This window comes from Pelophylax lessonae (assembly GCF_965119305.1).
Source record: "Pelophylax lessonae genome assembly, chromosome: 3".
NCBI lineage: Eukaryota > Metazoa > Chordata > Amphibia > Anura > Ranidae > Pelophylax > Pelophylax lessonae.
Window position 1 is genome coordinate 625,312,231 of NC_138770.1, and position 16,924 is coordinate 625,329,154.

Sequence of the window (16,924 nt, forward strand, 5' to 3'; positions counted from 1 at the left end):
ATAATCGCAGGTAAAACCCAGCATGCTGGTTGTACCCAAGTTCATTGATCAGCTTGGTACATTCAGCCTGACCATACACTGTTTGAATCTTGGGCCGGTTCAGCAGTATTCCAGGGTTCGTACGGTCATTAAAAACCTGGAAAAGTTATGGAATTCTGAGATGACACTTTCCAGGCCTGGAAAGGTCATGGAAAAGTACGATTTTACAATGTCATGGAAATCTGGGGAGGAGCGAGGGGGGGGGGGGAGCGGCGGGCAGCGGCGGGGGGAGCGGATGCTTAAAACTTTTTTATTGCGAATGAATGTATAATTATTTTATTTTATGCTTGTGCACATTTCCGGGTCCGCAGCAGCCGAGGAGTAGATCATACACCAAGCACCAATCGCTGGCAGCGGGGAGGGCCGGGCCGCGGTTTGCCTGTATGTGACTGGCCAGCAGCAGCAAACCAATCACAGGCGGCGGAAGCGTCACTGGAGGGCGGGCCGCTGCCTGTGATTGGTTTGCTGCTGCTGGCCAGTCACATACAGGCAAACCGCGGCCCGGCCCTCCCTGCTGCCTGTCATTGGCAGTGTTCCCTTTAAGGTGCGCGGACGCGCAGTGTAAATTACGTCCCACGCAAGCACCTAGTTAGACGGCGCAGACGGGGCGGCAAGGGAGCAGAGCGTGCACCCCGAGAGCACGCCCATTGTGTGACAATAGCGAATGAAAATTCGCTATTGTCATGCGGATCCTCCTCCTGGCCAATCAGGGAGCGGGTCCTCCCGCTTCCTGATTGGCCGAAAGGCCAACTTCATGCCATTGGCCGAGGAGGAGGCGCCGGGACTCGGGAGGACGGAGACGCGGGAAGCCGGGGACTGAAGAGTGACTGTGACTGTCCGTGAGGTAAGTGCACGGGGTCGCGGGGGGGGGGGGGCATGTCACGGCTGGTCAAACACCAGAAGATCCACTCAGGAGGTCGGAAGCTGTTCACTTGCTCGTAATGCAGCACATCCCTTACCCGGGCCGCAATGCCGACTTCCTGCTCCACCAGCATGTTAACGCAGGAGAGAAGCTGGCATCTCTGCATTGATTGGGGGCATTGCTGTGGGCACTCTGCGTTTATTGGGGGCATTGCTGTGGCACTCTGCAATTTATTTGGGGCATTGCTGTGGGCACTGCATTTTTTGGGTGCAATGCTGTGGGCACTCTGCAATTTATTGGGGGCATTGCTGTGCCACTCTGCAATTGATTGGGGGCATTGCTGTGCACTCTGCAATTTATTGGGGGCATTGCTGTGCACTCTGCAATTTATTGGGGGCATTGCTGTGCACTCTACAATTTATTGGGGGCATTGCTGTGGCACTCTGCATTTTTTGGGTGCAATGCTGTGGGCACTCTGCAATTTATTGGGGGCATTGCTGTGCCACTCTGCAATTTATTGGGGGCATTGCTGTGCCACTCTGCAATTTATTGGGGGCATTGCTGTGGGCACTCTGCAATTGATTGGGGGCATTGCTGTGGGCACTCTGCAATTTATTGGGGGCATTGCTGTGCCACTCTGCAATTTATTGGGGGCATTGCTGTGGGCACTCTGCAATTTATTGGGGGCATTGCTGTGGGCACTCTGCAATTTATTGGGGGCATTGCTGTGGGCACTCTGCAATTTATTGGGGGCATTGCTGTGGGCACTCTGCAATTTATTGGGGGCATTGCTGTGCCACTCTGCAATTTATTGGGGGCATTGCTGTGCCACTCTGCAATTGATTGGGGGCATTGCTGTGGCACTCTGCAATTGATTGGGGGCATTGCTGTGGCACTCTGCAATTTATTGGGGGCATTGCTGTGCACTCTGCAATTTATTGGGGGCATTGCTGTGCACTCTGCAATTTATTGGGGGCATTGCTGTGCACTCTGCAATTTATTGGGGGCATTGCTGTGGCACTCTGCAATTGATTGGGGGCATTGCTGTGCACTCTGCAATTTATTGGGGGCATTGCTGTGCACTCTGCAATTTATTGGGGGCATTGCTGTGCACTCTGCAATTTATTGGGGGCATTGCTGTGCACTCTACAATTTATTGGGGGCATTGCTGTGGGCACTCTGCAATTTATTGGGGGCATTGCTGTGGCACTCTGCAATTTATTGGGGGCATTGCTGTGGGCACTCTGCAATGTATTGGGGGCATTGCTGTGCCACTCTGCAATTTATTGGGGGCATTGCTGTGCCACTCTGCAATTTATTGGGGGCATTGCTGTGGGCACTCTGCAATTTATTGGGGGCATTGCTGTGGGCACTCTGCAATTTATTGGGGGCATTGCTGTGGCACTCTGCAATTTATTGGGGGCATTGCTGTGGCACTCTGCAATTTATTGGGGGCATTGCTGTGGCACTCTGCAATTTATTGGGGGCATTGCTGTGGCACTCTGCAATTGATTGGGGCATTGCTGTGGCACTCTGCAATTGATTGGGGGCACGCTGGTCACTCTGCATTGACGTCCCCCCCGCTCAGTCTAAAGGTTTGCGCTCATGACTCACTGCCACCTGAACAGCTTTATTTGGGCAAGCAGGAGCACCACTGTTCTTTCTCCCAAAAGTAAGTGCCGCATTTGTGCACCATCAGATCTGTGCCATCCATACCAGTCTGCCTGCACCTCATGACTGTCGCTTGGGCCTTAAAAGATTACTGTGCTGCATTTTGGGTGTGCTGGGTGTGACACATGCTGGGTGTGACATAGATTTTCTTCTTATTTAACACGTATACATAGACATTTCATGAAACATTAGGTCATGAATATTTACGTGAAGTCATGGAAAAGTCATGGAATTTCATTGGTGAAAATGTGTATGAACCCTGGTATTCTAACCGTGTATGGCCTGCCTTAGTTTGGCGCCTTCTTTTTTTTTTTTTTAAATATTCAACCCACTGGGTTGAACAAAAAAAAAAGTGTGTACACAGGCCATCAAATCACCAGCAACAGGATCTCAAAGCAGGCTGCCTGTGTGTCCTTATGGAATCGGTCCCACTCTGGCCAGATGCAGCAAGAGGTTGCTCTGCCACTGGCCTGAATGCTGCTGCATCTTGATCATTGGAGATGGGAGCCACGTATCGCTGCCTTAGTACAGAGGGAGCAATTCCATAGGGACAAACGGGCAGCCTTTTAACGATCCTGCCATTGTTGATTTTGACAAATGGTCAGCGGCAGGATCGCTTGTAGCCCAGGCATCATTAGCCTCATCATTTAGGTTGGTAGGAAAAAAATAATTGCAGTGAAAGCCCTGTGGTGTTCAAACTCCAGGTTGTAGCTCCGTTGTTTAGCGATTGACTTTTTGCTGTGTTTTGAGCCACAGAATTGCCAGCTTCAGTAGTAGAGAAATGTATTGTTGCTGTAAATCTCTACTGCTTATAGGTTGACATGACCCTAAAAGTAATTGATTGGTATGTCTACAGGTCCCTCTCAAAAAATTAGCATATTGTGATAAAGTTCATTATTTTCTGTAATGTTTCCTTCCCACAGACTTCCCACTGAGGTGCCTTGATACAGCACTCTGGGAACAGCCTATTCGTTCAGAAATTTCTTTCTGTCTTACCCTCTTGCTTGAGGGTGTCAATGATGGCCTTCTGGACAGCAGTCAGGTCGGCAGTCTTACCCATGATTGCGGTTTTGAGTAATGAACCAGGCTGGGAGTTTTTAAAAGCCTCAGGAATCTTTTGCAGGTGTTTAGAGTTAATTAGTTGATTCAGATGATTAGGTTAATAGCTCGTTTAGAGAACCTTTTCATGATATGCTAATTTTTTGAGATAGGAATTTTGGGTTTTCATGAGCTGTATGCCAAAATCATCAATATTAAAACAATAAAAGGCTTGCCCTACTTCAGTTGTGTGTAATGAATCTAAAATATATGAAAGTCTAATGTTTATCAGTACATTACAGAAAATAATGAACTTTATCACAATATGCTAATTTTTTGAGAGGGACCTGTATATTAAGATGATCAATTTAACTGTATAGAAAATAAATTACTGCGCATTTCCTTTAATTTTTGTCTTACTACTTTGAACTGTTGAGTGGATTATTTGATAAGTATTCTGACATTTTATTACCTTTTTACAACCGTTCTCTGAACGTTGGTTCCCTGCTTAGCTAATGCTCTACTGTAATTCAGAACACAGCCTGCTAAGTGTTGAGGGGGGGAAGGAAGTGCGCTCACCTGTTCTTTTCTTTCACCCCTAATTATGTCACTTCTAGCAGGTGTCCTTTTCAAAGTCTTTATTTCAAGCATTTCTCTTAGAATTACCAAGCTAATGGCGGGATTTTCTTGTGCTTGCAGTTGTTGAATGGGGTGACGATGTCCACACGATCACAGAAGAGGAAGCCGTCATGCTGGTGAACCATCAAGCGACAGGAGACGTGTGCACGTTAATGATGTGCTTACAGGACAAAAGCCGGGTATGATGTCTCTTTATGACTGTGTAGTGGGAAGAAGTTCCTTTCTAATCGGTGATGATCAGTGTAAAGTTCTTTGTGCTTACATAAAGAGTTATTAATGAAGATCCAATGTTCCTCATAGACCTGTCTGAGCAATGAATTCTGTTGGATCTGTTTAATTTTTTTCTAAAATCTCTATTGGGTGCCACTGGAAAACATTGCTTGTGGAGATTTAAAGCTTCGGGCACACAAAAGTTCAACATATTCCTCAATGGCCACAAAAGATATGAATACACCTTGTGTGCACCAAATAACGTTTAAAAACCTAGTTATCCCAATTTTAAAGTACAGGTTGCAGGACTGGTATTCAAAGACCAAGGCTTTTATATGGCTATCACCAGGTGGATGGGCACTGGCAAAACTGCCCTCTTCACAAGGCTCTAGTTTTTTGCTAGGTTTTTTTTTTTTTTTTTTCTTTTTAAACTATAGAATCTTTCATTTTCAATCTTGGATCCACATCCAACTGCTTATTGTCTTGCGCTACACAATTGTTTCCAGATTGGTTACCTTCAATGTGTACTTTGAAGAGAGTACCTGGACCCCACTGCATGGGGCTGGCCTGCAATGGTTGCTTTGGGCACTGGATCCTGCATTAAGTAGTCATCTTATAACTCATAAGTTAAATGTGTGACGTTAGCCTAAAGAGTGCTACACAGGTTCCAGGAATGTGGTCCATTTCTATGGTTCCCAGATTCTGAAGACCCCTTCAGGGATATACCCACCATAATGAGCAAAGCCTGGACCTTTATAGGCTCAGTGTCATGAATAGGATAATACAAGGTTTCCCTGTATATGGAATTGGGTTTCTGGCTTTAAACAACACTATCTGCAAGGCACATTTAGTGGGCAGAAGATCTGAAGGATGATCACATTCTAATGGCACCCCACTGCCATTTTGTGTGTAATATTTCCCAGGAAGCACTTTTAAACTTGGTGTTTTTCCTTCCCTATTTGGGCTTGGTTTCAGAAGGATGAAGTAACTGTCATTCCTCTCAGTTGACCTATTGTATTCGCCTCTTCTGTGAAGAACTCATGCGGTACGTTGCATTCTCACAGCTGCATAAACTTGGTGCCTTCTCTGGACATGCAAATGTATTCTGCCCTCCTGAACTTTGAGTACCTTACTTGGGGATTCCCTCACTAGCACTGGTGCATCACAGGCACGAGGTTGCTTGGACAAAAGGACCTAATATCGTGCCTACAGGAAACGAAAAACACTGCTCAGGGTGATAGCTGTTTCCTTGTCCAGGAGCAATGTCCTGTATTGACACTCTTCCCTTCATTGGATTCTGGCTTCCACTCAGGAATGGCCCATTGACAAAAGCAGATTTCTCTGACTGCCTGAATTCTTCAGAAAACTTTTGGCATTTCTAGAACCTTCAGTTTCCGAAGGTCAGAAATGCTACATGTCGTCTTTTCCCTTGACTGTTCAGAAATCAAGAACCTCCTTAAAGTACAAGTCCACCCTAACACTAAAATCCCTGCATCTACAGACATCTATGATCAAAAACTAACCTATTATCTAACCCTGTAAAGAAGAAATCAGTATATATACCTTTTTTGAAGCCGATCCGATCCCAAGCTGAGCTGTCAGTCGCAGCTTCACTGTGTAGGCGGGTGCTGAGGACACAGCCGACAACGGAGGCCCCATAGTAAGTCTATGGGTGACGTCACTTCCCATTAATTTCACAGCTGTTGTGGGCCGTGTCCTCTGCCACTGGAGACTAGATCGGATCAGCTCCAAAAAAGGTGTATATATACTGATTTCTTCTTTACAGGGCTATATAGGTTAGTGTTAGATTGTGGATGCCTATAGATGCAGGGATTTTAGTGTTAGGGTGGACTTACACTTTAAAGATGTTTCAGAGTAAAATTACTTAACTCCATTGTATAGGCAGCAGAGGATATTCCCTTCCCTGAAATTGAGGTACAAGCTCTGGCTTTGCACCGCATTCACTAATTGATGCAGTGCGCACTAATTTTTGCCAAACCGCACCTATTACTCCACAGCAAAAACAGACCTCTGGTTACTCTGACTGGCAAAGGGCTCTTTCACACGGTCCGCCTCCGTAGGCGGATCCGTGCTGCTCAGCAGGGATCGATCCGCCGATCCCCGCTGAGCCGGCGGATGACAGCTCCGTCTCCGCTTGCAGTGCGGAGAGGGAGGTGTCACAGCTCCCGCTGCTCTCTATGGGGGATCGGATGAGAGCGGACCGCCTGTCCGCTCTCATCCGATACCTGAACGGATGGAAAAATAGGGTTTCCATCTGTCCAGATTTCACGGACAGGATTGGATACGGATGGCAGCGGGTGTCAGCGGAGGTGTCTCCACTGACACCCGCTGCCCCATAGAGCTGCATGGAGGATCCGATCAGATCCGCCTAAAAAACTGACAGGCGGATCTGATCGGATCGCCCATGTGAAAGAGCCCTAAAGCCCTGTACACACGCACAGATTGTTGGCCGACCGATCGGCCGTCTTTTGTCCAGTGTTGCTTGTTGGTTGAAATGTGCTCTAGACTTGCACTGGACTTTTGTTGGCCAACAAAAACCAACTTCAGAAGTGATGTCATGTGATGGTTGACTTTCCGTGTGTTTTTTCTTCTCTGAGCATGCCCAGTCTTGCTCATCTGATTTTTGTCTGCTGAAATCTGTACTAACTGAGCAACAATCGGCCGTTCTGTTGTTGGTTAACAAAAATTTTATAGCATGCACACCAGATTTTTTTCGACCGAAAAGTCGCATCATACTAACAAGCCTACAATCGGCCGATCGGACGTTGGCCGACAATTTACGGCCAACAATCTGTGCGTGCGTACAGGGCTTAAGTCTAAAAAGACATATTGTGTGCTTTTGAGGACTGGCTCGGACCTGAAAAAGTTATTTCTCCTAAGCTTTTTGCTGATATTTATCCTATGGAAAAGGATATTAAAAGGAAACCGCCAATTTCTGTAGTGGACCCAGGCATTTCAGTTCTCTAATAAAAACCTTACATTTCTTATTGAGGGTGTTCCCTTCAAGGATTTTGCTGTTAGGTGTTCTCAAGACCTCTTAAAGGCCGTATTTGATCTTGCAGGTCCAGCCCTGCAGCCGGCAATTGCTGCCATGTGTATTTGCCAAAATATTGCTTCCTGGTCGTGACACATAAACAGAGACCAGAAACCTGTCTTTGAAGACCCTGGTTTCCTAAAACCATTACAACTGAAGCTTTCAGCCCTATTTTGTGTTGATGATCTTGAGAATGGCATTCGACAAGTTACTAAAACGAAGGCCTTATAGAATTGGTGGAGTTATATGGGTACATTCTGGGGGTGGCCCTAGCAAACGTTTTGCCAGTGTCCAATCACCTGAAGGTAGCAGAACATAACCTATGGTCTATGAGTACCAACTCTGTACTGAACTTCAAGGTTAGTAATTTACAGGTAAGTTACAATTTCTATTACCTTGTAAAAGTAGTTGTGACCACATCTCTGGGCTGCACAATAGTCTGTTGGAGAGTAGAGCTTTGGGAGGGACCCTGCACAAGGCAAGAGAACACCAGTAACCAGTCTGTATTACAGGAAGCTCCTGGATTACTGCACAGATCTAGAATAAATACACAAAGCACATCAAAAATTAAATGGGAATACACATGACTGGTGTTTGGACAATATTTGTTTTTCCCCAGAATTCAGCATTACCCACCTCTGCTCCGGAAGGTTTTATGCTCATCGTCATGCAATGCTGTACGTAAATGAAATTTATTTATATATATATATATATATATAATATAATATAATTTTTTTTTTTTTTTTTTACACAAAAAGCGCTTTCTTTTTGTGTTATTTGATCATCACTGGGTTGTTGTGTTTTTTTTTTTTGTTACATAAGAGCCCATTCAGACTAGCGCGACTTGTCAGGCGACTTGTCAGCCTGACAAGTCGCGGTCCATTGAGTAGTACAGGACCCGTTCTAATAGGCGCGACACAAGTCGCTCCGACTTAGAAAAAGGGTCCTGTACTACTTTGGGGCGACCTGGGAGCGACTTGCATAGACTTCCATTATGTGAAGTCTCTGCAAGTCACGCCGAAGTCGCGGTGCACGCGACTTCACAAGTCGCCCCCAAAGTCGGATCGCCTCAGTGTGAACCGGCTCTTAACATAAAAAAAAAAGTTTTTCATTTCGTACAAAGAAAAAAGGCGGAGAGGGGTTATCTAGGGGATATTTGTACTGTCCTGTCATTTTAGGGGCCTCAAATGATAGGCCGTCGGTACATTAGGACTGGTCAATTTTCAAATATACATGCCATCATTTGTAGATACTATAACTTTTAACACAAACAAAATAATATACACTTATTGGGGTTTTTTTTTTTTTTTTTTTAACCAAAGACGTGTAGCAGAATATATTTTGGCTTTAATATGTGAAGACATTTTGATTTTTCTTGGTTAGGTTTTATAACCAAAAGTAGAAAAGATCATTTTTGGAAAGGAGGCATTTAGTAAGAGGCATGGCGAGTTTTTTGAAGTTGCAATTTTCTGCAACAATTTTTTGGAAAATTTAAGAAATTTTTTTTTTTTCTTCACAAACTGTCACTAGTGCAGTACAGCATCATCATATGACTGGTGTGGCGGTGATCAGGAGTACTGACTGGTAACTGTATGGTGTATAAGGTGGTGGTATTGGCCCTGGTACCATTTGATATCTGTGGGCCAATCACAGCATCATTTTGCAGGAAGCACAGCCATTATGAAATTTATTCATAACAGCTTTGTTGACATTGTGATCATGTGATCACACAGCCTTCAGTGGCCGGGTATGGGGTTCTGAAAACTGCGGTGTCCAGTGGACACAGCGGTCACGAGAGCAGCTTTCTACACGCCTCTAACCCATACCAGGCTGGATGACATACATGTACGTGATCCATCTTGCCTGTGCTGGCCGCCTGCAGTAAATGTACTGTGGGTGGTCGGCAAGTTGTTAAAATATATTTCAACCAAAAAATGTTTGTCTAGAGTCTTCAAGCCACAAATGTTTGAATAGAGTAGGGAAGGGTTAGAAGACCTGTCTGGTTTCTCTACTATCTGGAGCTTAGTTAGAGAGATCTCCCCTTTTTCTCTCCTCTGAACAATGTTTTACCTGACAGAATTTATTTTTTTGTTTGCAATGGAGAAGGGAAGGCTTTACCGGTCAGCTTTTTATTGCCATTTATATCCTTGTTACAGATTTTCTCTTCCTGTATGTTAAATGGTTGTCAGCAGGACAGGAAGTGAGGGAGAGCCTCTCTAAGGAAGTCTCTCTAAGGTAGCAGTAAAAACCAGACAGAATTTCTGATCTTTCCCCACTCGAAAATAAAAATTGTGTGGCAGGGGCAATTTTTTATACTGTTTGGAAGGCCCATTGTGTATTCACATGCCGCTTTTTTCACAACCTTTATTCACGAGAACGTCACTTTTTGTGTGTTTGGGGTTTTTTTTGTGCGTGTGTGCGTTTTGAACAGACAATGAAGGTGCAGGTTATCGGGGGCCTGCCCTGATTTCAGTGAGGAGGTTCTGTGGCCTTCGGGTCTTATGCTTCTCCCCATCTGCAGGGGTTTCTGTTTGGGAGAGCCCCTCACCCAGTACTTGGACAGGCTTGAGCTGGTCCCTAAGGAGTGGGGTCCACCTAACTTCGGCCTAGGTAGACAGTGGCATAACTTGCCTCTATCAGGAGCCTTGTCCCCTGGGAGGTTCAGGTTTGGAGGCCCTTACTCGTAGGAGATTTGACCATTCTTTACCCTCTGTGCACTTTTTTGTGAATCTCAAAGTTCCTTTTTTTTTTTTCTCCTCACTGGGGTGTGACAAAACTGCACTGTGGAGCTTAAAAAAAAAAAAAAAAATCTTTATCTACCGCTCTCCTTTGCAGGATCACGTACCTAGTAAGTGATCCGGTACTTCCGGGAAAGGGGGAATGCACGGCACGTGTGTGATTAGTCACAGCAAAAGCCGATTCGGGATTGCGGGCAGAATCATTGCGTTTCTGCCAGCGATCCGATACACCAGTATGTGAACAGAGCCGTTTTTTTTTGTTTTTTTTGAGGATGGGGGGGCACCCAAGAACTTAGATGTAGAACTTAGGACTTGTTTCCCTGATGACTATAATAAAGCAATGAGTGCCGTTTCCCCTAAAATATGAATGACCCTTAAAGGATTTTCCTATTTTTGCACAGCATTCATAAAGAATCAGCAGGACTCTCGTCCATGTAAGCAATTTGTCCTTGCATTTATTTTTAGCTTTTCCTCAAATGTAAATAATTGCATTAGAGTGTGACCCTACTTCCCTCTGTCACTCAGCCGCTCTACTAGAAAATATTGAGCAATACTTCATGTACACAGGAGTCCAGCCTGTCCAGTCACTAATCGTTTCTCTAATAAACAAACTGTAAATAAAGGGCCAAATTAAATACAACCTATTTAAGTAAATATGGAGTTTTTTTAAAGTGTTTTTGTAGTGACAGAAAATTATTAGCTGAAAATAGGGTTTTCAGTGTTTGTGCTGAAAAAAAATAATGTTCCAATGGCTGCCAAAAACGCCCGCCATTTTCCTGTGATTTAATTGCAGTTTTGCTGTGCTTATTTTGTGTTTTTCATAGGTCATGTGTCAAAATAATATATAAAAAACGCAACACAGGTGCATTTTTATGCGTTCTTGCTGTGTTTTCAATGCATTTTAATGCAGAGGTGCTTTTTTCTTCAAAAGTGTTGATAATGGCCGATTTTAATAATTTATATTAATTTAAATTCATGATATTTAAAAAGTCAAATCTAATGCTATTATTTATTGATGGATATAGTTTAAAAACCATAAATTTCGGTTTTGGCCAAGTGCATCCTGAAGTTTTGGTTTCAGCGCCGGAATGTTCATTTTGGTGCACCGATGGTTTTCTTTTTTGCTTTTCTAATTGCTGCTTGCCTTTACAGTGTTCCTCTGCAGAATATGGGGGGCATTGCTGTCCTGTCTGTATGATGTGCCTGACTGTGTTGTCCTCCTGGCAACTAGTCAGTGCCTTCCTTACATGATTTACACTAGTACAGCAACAGAAGAAAAAGTTGATTGGTTGGTTGGTAGGAAATGCACTTCATGCATAAAGGACGATGCTTTACATTTTCAAATTTTAGGTAGAGTTGAGATCAGGTGGCTGGAGGAAAAGCCATATATGATACTACTGTAGATATCTAGGGCTACAGCCTGGCTTGGCTGTCGAATATGCCTCATATGCACAATGAATCCTTCCCCACATACCATTTAAATGGGCACACAAACTTTCGTGGTCAGTGGAACTCCAGGAAAAAAAAATGATCTGGGAAAACTAGATTTGGCCAGACAAATCTGACACTAAGTGACTCTTTTTTGGGCACCAGTGACACCAATACAGTGATCAGTGCTAAATATTATGCACATTTACTGTATAAATGACACTGGCAGGGAAGGGCTTAATACTGGGGGTGATTAAGAAGGGGTAAAGTGTGTTCCTAAATTGTGCTTTCTAACTGTGGGGGGGGTAGACTCTGGGACAGGCACACAGAGATCGGTGTTTCAGCTTAACTGAGACACACGATTTCTTTGTGCCTGTCTGACAGGAGAGCCACCTGCTTGTTTACATAGGCAGGCGGCTCTCCTGTCAGTTTCCCTGAGGATTGCGGGAGGCTTGCTGCGATCGCGCCCCCTCCTCCTGCGGTCTGGCTTCTGCTTTGTCTAATCACAGTGGGAGCGTGGCCACGTAGGCCGCTGAGACCGCGTGCACATAACGTCGATCTGCCACAGTAAATCTGCGTGGGGCGGTCGGCAAGTGGTTAAAGGTAACTAAGCTTGCTCAATCAAACAACTAAAAATTGTTCTTTTCTTGGGTGTCCATTTTGGATTTATAATCTTTGGCCATTGAAGAATATATATACTTTGTGTGCACTTAAAGCCTTTGCATACTCAAATACGGCCTTGTAGAAGTGTCCTTAAATTATCACTGTGCTGGCTGTGCACAGAGCTTTGGGAGGGACCCAGCATGTCCCACTCACTACAGGCTGCCTATTGAAAACTACTGGAGGGGGCGGAGACAAGACCAGTCATCCTGCACAAGGCGAGTAAGCAGCAGTGACTGGTCTTTATTACAGGAAGCTCCTGCTCAAAGGATGATGGAAAACTGCACAGTTCTGGAGGAAATGCACAAAGCACATCTAGATTTAAGTAAGAACACACATGCCTCTTGTATTTAGAAAGTGTTTGCTTTTCCCAAAGTTACCCTTTTAGGGCCCATTCTTTAAAACTGATCCTTTGGAGTCTATTTAACACACATGATAATGCACGTTGTGTTATGGCAGCTGTTAAATTTGAATGGGCTGCTATTGCACCACAATGGACCCAAAAGTGGACTTGCCCCTTTATTGGTAACTCAGTGCACCACAATGCACAGTTGTGGGTGATGGGACGCTGCATTGCAAGTGAAGTACCATGAAAAAAAAAAATGTGCATTTCCATGTTCTGTTGTCATTCTGCGTTACTAGAACACAGAATGGGCTCTAAGGGAAACCTGTCCTGAGAAATCCTGAATGCTATTATGGTCTTTCCCTTGAAGATTCTGGTTGCCTGGTTGTGATTTTGATTTTTTTGGCTTTGCTTTAAATCACTGATCAGGAACAAATGGGCAGATCTGGAGTTCTTGGCCTGTTTCTTACTTGTTTTGGTCAGTGACTGAGGGCAAAGGGATCAGCATGACGCCTGAGACTCTAGAATTGTTTCCCTAGAAGTTCAGTAATGGCAGCCCATGCACCTCTGTTACTACAGGTTCTTTTTAGGGGGGGGGTGGGGAGATGCAGGCAAATCAGGATGGAATCCCCTAAATATTTTGACCAGCATGTGTAATCATAGCCTAGGCTTTAAGCACAATTATGTTAATTCTCCATGTAGCCATTTCTTCCCAAAAGCTCTAAAATGCAAATACTTAATAAATTCAAATTTCGCATCATTTGGAAACCACAGTCTTGGGTGGTGGTGGGATAGATGGAATTTCAGTGCTGATCCAGACAGCTTGCATAGAGCTCACTAAATCCAAATATTGTGTTCACTTTTCGCACGTGTCATGGTCGGAGAGCAAGCACCGCTTGTATGTGGACGCCCTTCCATTAGATCCATGGTTGGTGCTAATTACCCTGCAGCAATGTAACAAGAGGAAATGAAAACAAACATGCCACAATGCCATTGGGGCAATGGGAAGATCTGGCTATAGGATTTATGGAAGCATGGCAGTGGGCCTCATGTATCCAAGTGTCAGTGCTAGAAATTGTCATTATTCCCCTCCAGACAGAAAGATATTGGCTGGAAGGAATGTCGTTTTATGTGCTCTGATTCCCGGTTTATAGAACCTACATATATGCTTGTTTTATTTTTTTCCAGGAGTAGAACATTGGTATAATGTACATTTATGATTTTATCATTGCAGGTGGTTCGGCAGATGATGTGGCTTATGGACCATATATTTAAATATACCAATTTTGGTATTGTGTCCCTTGTACATGGCGACTTTTTTATCCGACAGGTAAGCTCTTTTTTCTTTCTTTTCTTGAATTACATATTTTGTGAGAATGCAAAAAACAAGAGCAATAGCCACAACATTTAGGGCCGACAATTTAAAGAAAGACCATATACAGTCCAAAAGTTTTGAGAATGACAGTGTTTTTTTTAGAACTTTTTTTCAGCTGTTACTATGGTATACTGAAGTATAATTACAAGCATTTTATAAGTGTCAAAGGCTTTTATTGACTATTACATTAACCAGTTCCGGGACCACCCACCACATATATACTGTGGCAGGGCAGCCCCGACTGCACAAAATCATGTATATGTATGCGATTTTGTGCATGAGCTGTAGGGGGTGTGTGTGCCCCACTGGAGCGCTGCTCCTGCTGTGATTGGACACAGCGGGTCTGGCGGCCGCGGTGGCTGCCAGGAACCGCTGATCATTTGATGGAATGACAGAACGGTGGTTTGCCTTTGTAAACCAGGCAAGACCACTGTTCTGTCAGGGAGTAAAAGAGAGATCTTGTGTTTAAGCTAAGCGTCACTTAGTGTCAGATTTGTCCGCCGCAGTCCCACAGTGACGCAATCATACGAGCTCGCTGCTCGTGGAGTATATGCACAGTCATTTTTTCAAAAAGTGAGTTAAACAGCTGTTTTTAATACATTAGACTTTTAAAAACTGTATCACATCATGGAGAGTTTCTCTTACATTTTTAATTAAAACTGAACACCTCGGGAGGGCCCACCAGGAGTACTACAGAGGAAATGGTGTTTACCACAGAGACCCCCCAGCCTGACCGATCATAAGAGAACTCTTAAGCCCCGGACACACGTACCGAATGTCGGCCGAACGATCGGTGCTGTCCTGTCGGCTGAAAAGTGCAAAAGACTGCACACGAATTTTGTCGGCCAACAACAGCCGACTGCAGAAGTGATGTCATGTGATGGTTAACTTTCCGTGTGTTTTTTCTTTTCTGAGCATGCCCAGTCTTGCTAATCTGCTGTTTGTCGGCCGAATTCTGTACTGACTGGCGAACAATCGGCCGTTCTGGTGACGGCCAACAAAAATTTTATAGTCTGCACACCCGATTCTGTTCGGCCGAAAAGTCGCTGTTGGTTGTCGTAAGCATCATACTAACAAGCCGACAATCGGCCGATCGTTTGGCCGAATATTTACAGCCAACAATCGGTACGTGTTTACGGGGCTTTAGAGGCAGAAGAGGGCAGACCAAGCAACATCTAGGTACCTACACATGCTGTTACCTTACATTGGTAATGTGAGAGGCTAAGGAGCACATAGGTGTCATATAATTTGGAAGAAGAGACATCCGATAACACATTCTAATGGTGAAGGGATGCGCTATTCATAATCGCGTCACATTTATCATATTGACTTTTTTAATGTTTTTTCTTTTTGTTTTTTAATATTAGCTTTGATATGTGACATGAGCTTTGGATAGCCACCATATTGCTCTAAGCATGGAGAAGTGGCATAGTTTACATGTTGGCACAGATTACACGATTTGTTTGATTGTGATTATCCGTCTTTTTATTGCGGATTTATGTGTTTGTAGCTAATTTGAGGATCCACATTACTTTATATGTTTTAACCATTGCTCACATTGTCTGTATTTTAAATTAACAGCGCAACACCAACACTTCCTTTTTTTTTTTTTATCACTTATTAGCAACTGATTAGCTAATCCTGTGTTTGCAGCAGTTATCTACTTTTAGTACATTTCAAGTGATATCGCGGGAGTACATAGTTTACAATTAAAGGAGAAGTATAGCCAAAGCTATTTTGGCTGTACTTTTCCTGGGGATCCCAGGAGTGCAAACAGATGCCTGGACTGGCAGCTGGCTCAGCCTCTCAGCGAGCCTCTAGGAGACTGAGCCAGCCTCTCCTGCCTCCCCCCGCCCCCACCCCTTCCACAGTCCAGCGCTCCAGTGAGCTTTAGAGGGGCAGAGAAGATAGCAAGCAACTGTCACAGGCTCTCTCCTCACTGAAGGCTGAGAACTGAGCGATCTTAGACGCAGTGGGGGGCAGGTGCAGCATTGGATCGATGATGACCTGGGTGAGTATAAATGTTTTTTGTTTATTTTTTTTAAATTGTGCAGAAAAACTGTTTCTCTTACGTCCTCTTGACAGTCGCCGCCCACTCATACAGTCTTCACTACTGGGGATTGGTCTTATCCATAGGAGTAAGCTAGGCAGAAGATTTTTGTTTGTCACAAAAAACTTTGCATAGACACACTTATAGGGGGCTGTCCTTCTGGTCCAATACCCCCCTGCTAGCAGCATTCCCAATTCAGTTTGTCTTTTGCCTAGTTAGGAGTAGACAGGCTTCCCTTGGCTGGGGCTGCAGTCTCAGCCTTTTCTTCTTAATTTTTTATTTTTGCAAGTGATTTTTCTTTACACTTATAGATTTTTATTTTTTCCTGTGCTTAGTTATTTGTTCCTGCGCTTAGTTAGACTTCGGAGACTACAGCGTTTGCGGAGCTGGGAATCGCACTGGTTGTCCTAGAGCCTTACGGAATCCCAGCCTGCCATCAAGCGTTAGCAGGCTATGCGTACGCCCAGCTGCCCCAGGTGTCCAGGGGCAAGTCTTTCCGCGGTAAGCGGGGCCCTTCCTTTAAACCTAACCAGGGGTCCTTTCGTGCCTTCAAGGCACAAGACAAGGGCAAATCCTTCAAGGCCTCTGGTGGCCAGAAGAAGCCTTGGCGGGCAAGCCAAGAGCTGCCCACACTGGCACGGTGGCCCAGTCCGCCTTGACCTGAAGGGGCGCCCTCACCTGTTTCCGGGGTGGCGGGACGTCTGCGCTGTTTTCCCGGACCTTGGCTGGCCAAGATTCAGGACAGATGGGTTCAGGAACTAATTTGGTCAGGGTACAAGATCGAATTTTGATCGCGCCCAGCAGACAGATTCTTTC

The 16,924-nt window shown here is 44.6% G+C and overlaps 1 protein-coding gene across 1 annotated transcript in view; it reads left to right on the top strand.

Annotated features, from left to right (window-relative positions):
- Window positions 1-16,924, top strand: part of LPGAT1 (lysophosphatidylglycerol acyltransferase 1) — a 267,682-nt gene that overhangs the window by 178,291 nt on the left and 72,467 nt on the right. Inside the window, exons 3-4 of the mRNA XM_082252478.1 lie at window positions 4,310-4,428; window positions 13,918-14,013. Of these exons, the coding sequence (XP_082108604.1) occupies window positions 4,310-4,428; window positions 13,918-14,013 (215 nt within the window). The remainder of the gene's footprint in view (window positions 1-4,309; window positions 4,429-13,917; window positions 14,014-16,924) is intronic.